This window comes from Mirounga leonina, unplaced genomic scaffold (assembly GCF_011800145.1).
Source record: "Mirounga leonina isolate KUSES-001 unplaced genomic scaffold, KU_Mleo_1.0 Mir_94, whole genome shotgun sequence".
NCBI classification, from domain to species: domain Eukaryota; kingdom Metazoa; phylum Chordata; class Mammalia; order Carnivora; family Phocidae; genus Mirounga; species Mirounga leonina.
In genome coordinates, this window is record NW_023270855.1 from 39026420 (window position 1) to 39032777 (window position 6358).

Sequence of the window (6358 nt, forward strand, 5' to 3'; positions counted from 1 at the left end):
CCGAGGCCCTGACTCCCCAACAGAGACTGTGCCACCCCTACTTCCCACAGCCCCCCCCTCTGCCCACTGGCACCCCCTCCTGTTCTCAGCAGCCCTCGGGACTGCTCCTCTGGACCCCTTCCCTCTGGCCTCAACTGCTTCTTGGCCCTAGGTCCCCCTGCCAGCGTCTAAGCGTGCTCTTCCTTCTCCTGACTCACACTTGCCAGATTTCTCTCCCCCTTCTCAGGAATGCTTTGGTAAGGCGTCACTGCCATGTCTGGCCTCCACATCCTTCTTTCCCCCCTTCACTCCCCAACTCTCTGCAATATGCTCCTGTCACTCCATGAATCCACCTTGCCAAAGAAATGTCCCCGCAGCCGGTGTCTACTAAGTTCCTGTTCTGCATCAAGTGCTATGTCAAGCAATGGGAAAGGAAAAGTGACCAAACCGTCCTGAACTCATGACTCTTGTGTCAATGGACACATACACAAGTAAATAAAGAACAGAATTAGAGTCTGGAAAGTTCTGTGAAGGAAGCAAAGAGAATGATAGGACAGAAAACACCTGGGGAGATGGAGTGGAGTGTATCTATTTTAGATAGGGCATCCTAGGGAGGCCTCTCCAAGAAAGCATGCCATCCAAAGAGCAGGGAGAAGGTAGTCCAGAGGGAGGGGATAGCAAGTGCAAAGGCCCTGAAGTCAGAACAAGCATTCATGGGCGCCTGGGTGGCTCAGTCAGTTAAGCGTCTGCCTCCGGCTCAGGTCATGATCCCAGGGTCCTGGAATGGAGCCCCCCATCACATTGTATCAGGCTCCCTTGGATTGAGCCCGGCGTCGGGCTCCCTGCTCCCCAGAAAGCCTGTTTTTCCCTCTCCCACTTCCCCCTGCTTGTGCTCCTTCTCTCACTGTGTCTCTCTCTGTCAAATAAATAAACAAAAATCTTACAAAACAAACAAGCAAGAAAAAGAAAGAAAGAAAAGAAAAGAAAAAAGAAAAGTACCCCTGGCTACTGTGCGGAGAATGGACTGTAGGGGGCAGAGGTGAGGCCGGGGAGCTGTGAGCAGGCTGGGGGAACCTGGAACCGAACCGGGGCAGTGAGTGTGGAAAAGAGTGGATAGGTACTGGACTTGGGATGCAGCTGATCAGGGAGAGGATGGAGGCCAGAGTAGCCCCTGAGTTTTGGGCTTGAACATCTGGGTGAATGCTGGTACTGTTCACAGAAATGGGGAAGGTTGGGAGGGACAGGGCTTTTATTGCTTTGTTTTGAGGAGGCCAGTGATCCAGATGTTTCTGCTTAGATGCATTGAATGTGATAGGCCTATTGGACATCCAAAATGAGTTAGACCTTGCCTCCCGACAACCCCCCCCCCCCCCCCCCCAGTTCAGTCTCCACACAGCAGTGGGGGCTGAGGGCATTGTTAAAGACACAAGGCAGATCTTGTCATTGAAAGTCTTCAAAGGCCTTCCCTTCCTTTGGAAATAAACTCTGCCTCCCCTAGCCCTGGCAACTCCCTCCCTATCATTCACTTCTCTCCAAACCCATGGGCTTTTTTCTTTCCTGCCAAGCATGAATGCTTGTTTTGTTTTGTTTTGAAGATTTTATTTATTTGAGAGAGAGATCACGAGCAGGGGGGAGGGGTAGACGGAGAAGCAGGCTCCCTGCTGAGCAGGGAGCCCGATGCGGGGCTCAATCCCAGGACCCAGGATCATGCCCTGAGCCCAAGGCAGACGCTTAACGACTGAGCCCCCCAGGTGCCCCCAAGGGTACTTTTCAAGAACACGAGTCTGTCACTCCCTGCCTAGCATGCATCCCTCAAAGACTCCCTTCGTCTTCGGGACCTTTCACGAGAACTGGGTCCCAAGAGCTTGGTCCAGGAGGAATAAGCTACGTAAAACCTGCAGAAAGCAGGGCCAGGCTCATAGTACCGCCCTCGCGTCTGGCTTATACCCTCCCGGGCTTCGGAACCTTTCTTCCCGGCGCTGGGGGAAGCTTTTCCAGAAGTACCTTCCGGCCTCGACGACCCTCTTTCCCGTGCTGCACCGCGGCTTTCCTCTTTCTCTTTCTCTTCCGGCCCGAGGTGCCTCGGGAGCCGCGGTCTTCGGTGAGAATCGGCTGCGCGGTATCGGGAACCATCCGCGGCTCCTAGCCGGCGGCCGGACGCAAAACCGGGAAGGACAGGGAGGGGTTCTCAAGGAGTGGATGGGGGAGGGAGAACGCGGATTTGGGGTGGAGCGCAGTCTGGTGAGGGAGGGTTGGTTTCAGGGCCCTCTTACCCGAGTTCGGGAGGCCGGGACCGGCGTCGGGTCGTGCTGAGTAAGTGGAGGCCGGGGCAGGCCGCAGGTGCGGGGCCCCTGCGCTGCAGCTTCATTCTGGCTTCTGGCCTCACGTCCTTCCAGATCGGGGCGGCGGTGAGAGCCCCAGCCAGCCTGGCGGGCCCCCAGCCCTCATCTCCGCTCTCCTTCCCCAGGTGCAGACATGGCCAAGTCCAAGAACCACACCACGCACAACCAGTGTAAGTTCCCCCGGCCCCGCCTCCGTCTCACTTCGGACCCTGGCAAGGACTGGGGACACTCTGGGCCTGGGGCTGGCTTTGTTCTCGGCCAGGATGACCTCTGGGTTGTAGTTTAAGAAGCCAGGGGTCCTCTTGAGCTGCCCACAGTGCTTTGCATTCAGGGATGGGGGCTATTCCAGCTCGAGAAGACCTGCCCTGGGAAGTAATGGTTTTCCCAGGCTGGCCCGCTGTGACGTTGTGTGGTCTTATTAGAGCAAGTCTTGCTTGGTCTAATACCTTTGCTTCCCCACAGCACGAAAATGGCACAGAAATGGCATCAAGAAACCCCGGTCACAAAGATACGAATCTCTTAAGGGGGTGAGTGAGAAAGGTGTCCGTTTGGCCCCCGTCGCACAGCGAGAGCGCCTCCTGTCTCTCTTTCCGGCTTCAGCATCTGCCTGAGCAGCGACTGTTAGTAACTGTCCCTCGTCTTGCCTGGACTACCAAAGCCCACAGTTTTTCTCTCCAGCCAGCTTTTGCCTGGACTTCAAGTTCTGCCAAAGCCATAATAAACCGTTGCTTGGCTTTTCCCAGCCCAGATTGTAACTCCCTAGTCAGGTGTAACCTGCCTCCGGAGGGTAGTTTGTGCCCCTTGCTTATCCACAACACTTCAAGGAGAGAAACGGCCTTACCTTTGTGTACCAGGTACCCTGTGAGAACCTTGCATTCCACCAGCCTGTGGCCTTGAACTGACCTCATGCAGGGCTTGGGGGCAGCTTTCCTTGCTGTGCCAAGGAGTTCTCAGCTGAGAAGGCTGGGGCTGGAGGGTCTAAGCAAGAGAACGGGGTCCTGTCTGTCCCCTGTGCCCTTGGTCTCTGGTCTGTGGAATGAACCATTAAATCTCTGAACCTCGGTTTCCCCATCTTGGTCTGTTTTTCAACCTCATTTGCTGTGTATCTGTTGGACCAGGCTTGGTGCTTAACTGACTCCTTCCTTTAAAGAGGTGGGGATGGCCCTGAGGGGTTTCAGGAAAACCTCAGCCCTGCAAGCCTGGCTGATGGGGCAGCCTTCATTTGTTCTTTCCTTCTGCGCTTGGCCTTTGAGCTCAGTTGGGCTCTGGGCATGTAGCCCTGGAAATATGGTCTGTATGTAGCATTAGCAGGGTGGAGTGGTGGCTTTGGGGGTTGTACATGTTTCTCTGCAGGGAGTTTGTAAGGGGTGTGTATTTCAGCATTTTAAGTTTGACTTGATGTTGTCTACGCCCCCAATAGGCCTTGGCTGGAGCCCAGTAGTCTCCTGGTACAGCTGTGGAGAGGGCCACCAGTGGTGGCTTGAGGCCCCACATGCTGCACTTACAGCCTGTACCTTTCCTTGCCTTCCAGGTAGACCCCAAGTTCTTGAGGAACATGCGCTTTGCCAAGAAGCACAACAAGAAGGGCCTGAAGAAGATGCAGGCCAACAACGCCAAGGCCATTAGTGCACGTGCCGAGGCTATCAAGGCCCTTGTCAAGCCCAAGGAGGTCAAGCCCAAGATCCCAAAGGGCGGCAGCCGCAAGCTCAATCGACTTGCCTACATCGCTCACCCCAAGCTCGGGAAACGTGCTCGTGCCCGCATTGCCAAGGGTCTCAGGCTCTGCCGGCCAAAGGCCAAGGCCAAGGCTCAAACCAAGGCCCAGGCTGCGGCTCCGGCTCCAGCTCCAGCTCCAGCTCCTGTTCCTGCTGCAGCTCAGGCTCCCAAAGGTGCCCAGGCCCCCACAAAGGCTCCAGTGTAGAGGCTTGTGTCTGCCAGTGTGAGGACAGGACTGGTGTGACCCCTGGGCTTCTGTCTGCATGGGGCTGGTGTCCTCCTTTGCTCTTTGTACAAATAAACCTGCGGCAGGCTCTGTCAGTTGGCCTGTGTCTGTGGTCCAGAGACTGGGATATGGGTGGGAGTCGGGGGAAATGGGGCCTTGGAGTACAAGAAAGGGACCTAGTGAAAGACATGGTGGAGGGCCTCAGGGAGGCTGGGGCACATAGCCTGCTGGATCGGTCGGTCTGGTAAGGAAGGAGAATTCCCAGATATCCTGATAAGTCTTGAAGTTTACCCCGGGGATAAAGAGAAGGACCCTGCTGAGTTCTGTGCTCCGGCCCGAGGTGGTCCAGGGTACACAGCCAGCATCCACCACTCTGGGTTGTGCTCGGGCCCCAGGACGCAGGGCAGTGGGGGCACTCACTGCCTTGTTAATACAGCTGGGCCGGACCTGACTGTGCCTCCCGGATCAGCTGCTCCCTCTGCAAAGTTACAGCAGCTGGTGAGGCAAGTGGTACAGTGGTCCTAGGCATTGTGGAGGCTTTCTGTAGGAGCTGCCAAGCATGTCACCATTCCTGGGCATGCAGTCCTCGAAACTAGTCTTTGAGTATGGTTGTCGTGTAATTTGTGGACCAACCTTGGCACATGGGAGGTTCCAAAAGGGTTGCACTTCGTAGAGCACCTGGGTGGCTCAGTTGGTTAAGCATCCGGACTCTTGGTTCTGACTCTTGATTTCAGGCTCTGGTCATGATCTCCGGGTTGTGGGATCAAGCCCTGAGTTGGTCTCCCTGCTCAGGAGGGAGTTTGCTTCTCTCTCTCCCTCTGTCCCTCGCCACCCCCTGCACATGGCACACACATGCTCGCTCTCAAATCTTAAAGAGGCAACAGGTACATCCCATGATAAATGGTCCCTCTTCCTCTGAAGTAGGTATTATTCTTTTTGTTTCACAGGGAAGGATTGTTTGAGATCATGGAGCTCTGGGATGTAAGTAGCATTGGGACCCAGGCAGCCCATGCAGGACCCCAGAAAGTTTGCCCAACCAGGGCTGGGCTGCTAGTTCATGACTGTCATCCTGGCATGCTCTGGGGGGGGGGCCAACTGCCCATTACCAGGGGGTGTCCGATAGGTGGGGTCTTGAAAGGGACCAGGAACAGGTTTTATGTGCTGGAGGTACTTTGGCCCAGCCTGAGGTCATCCGGTCAGGTGGCTTCCAGTGAGGCCTGTGTTCTAGTCCAGGACAGGGCATGAAGGCTCCTTTCCCATCATCCTGCTGCAATCTGAAGGGGGAGGCCAGACCCCAGGTCAGGGGCTTCAGCTAGGCTTACTTAAGGTCACAGCCAGGTTGCTGTCAGCCTCCAGCTCCCACACAGAGCCTCCCTTGTTCCCTAGTTCTTGAGTCTCAAATCTTGACTCCCATTACTTACAAGCTATGTGGTTTTGGGCAAGCTGTTCTAGCAGAGCTGCTAAAGGGGCTCAGTGAAACCTGCATCCAGGGGCTGCTGGGAGGGCTCAAAGCAGATGGAGCGGGCCAAAGTCCTGGCTCCTCGGCAGAACTGCACGAGCAGGGGTTAGTACTATCAGGACTAAGCCTGCAGGCCACAGAACCAGGCTGTGGACTTCCCTCTGGCCACAACAGAACTTCAAAACCCAGCCCTCCCTGTCTCTCACCCCATGCCCGTGGGGGTCCAAACAGGACTAGATCAGATCAGCTAGAGGAGCAAGCTCAGCAATCAGGCCGTAGTGACTCTTGGTCCTGCCTGGAGCCCCCTACCTAGCAGGGCTGACAGACTGAAGCCCCACTCAGCACACACTGATCCCTGCCCAGGGTGTAGGGACCCTAAGATGAACATGCTAGCAGCCGTGGCTTGCAAGCTCTCCTACCTGCCCCACATCTGGCAGGGCCCAGCTGGCCTCCGGCTCTGGTACCGTCTCGGGATCCTGAGTGGTCCCCAGAAGTGTTTCCCTGAGATCTTTGCTTTGGTCTCCTCCTCAGAGTGGTGTCCCCGACCTCATAAGTCAGATAAAGGCTTAGTGGCCACTGAGAAGAGGAACTATGGTCCCTTGGCGCTGGGCACAGACATGGCTGGGTGGTACTGGA

At 55.9% G+C, this 6358-nt stretch overlaps 1 protein-coding gene across 2 annotated transcripts; it reads left to right on the forward strand.

Moving 5' to 3' along the window:
* Positions 1-2013: 2013 nt before the first annotated feature.
* Positions 2014-4358, forward strand: RPL29 (ribosomal protein L29). Of its 2 annotated transcripts, none has more exons than XM_034996619.1 (4): positions 2014-2080; positions 2447-2491; positions 2784-2848; positions 3853-4358. In XM_034996619.1, the coding sequence occupies exons 2-4, from the start codon at positions 2455-2457 to the stop codon at positions 4240-4242; spliced, it is 492 nt and encodes a 163-aa protein (XP_034852510.1). In that variant the 5' UTR covers positions 2014-2080; positions 2447-2454; the 3' UTR covers positions 4243-4358. The 2 variants fall into 2 exon arrangements, with proteins under 2 accessions (XP_034852510.1, XP_034852511.1); XM_034996620.1 differs by having other exon boundaries at positions 2016-2080; positions 2376-2491.
* Positions 4359-6358: the final 2000 nt, after the last annotated feature.

What these genes read in the sequence shown, in the direction of transcription:
- RPL29 (XM_034996619.1), top strand. Translation starts at nt 2,455, where the DNA reads ATGGCCAAGTCCAAGAACCACACCACGCACAACCAGT. An exon ending in CCACACCACGCACAACCAGT is followed by an intron (nt 2,492 to 2,783) that starts GTAAGTTCCCCC and finishes GCTTCCCCACAG; the next exon opens with CACGAAAATGGCACAGAAAT. An exon ending in GATACGAATCTCTTAAGGGG is followed by an intron (nt 2,849 to 3,852) that starts GTGAGTGAGAAA and finishes CTTGCCTTCCAG; the next exon opens with GTAGACCCCAAGTTCTTGAG.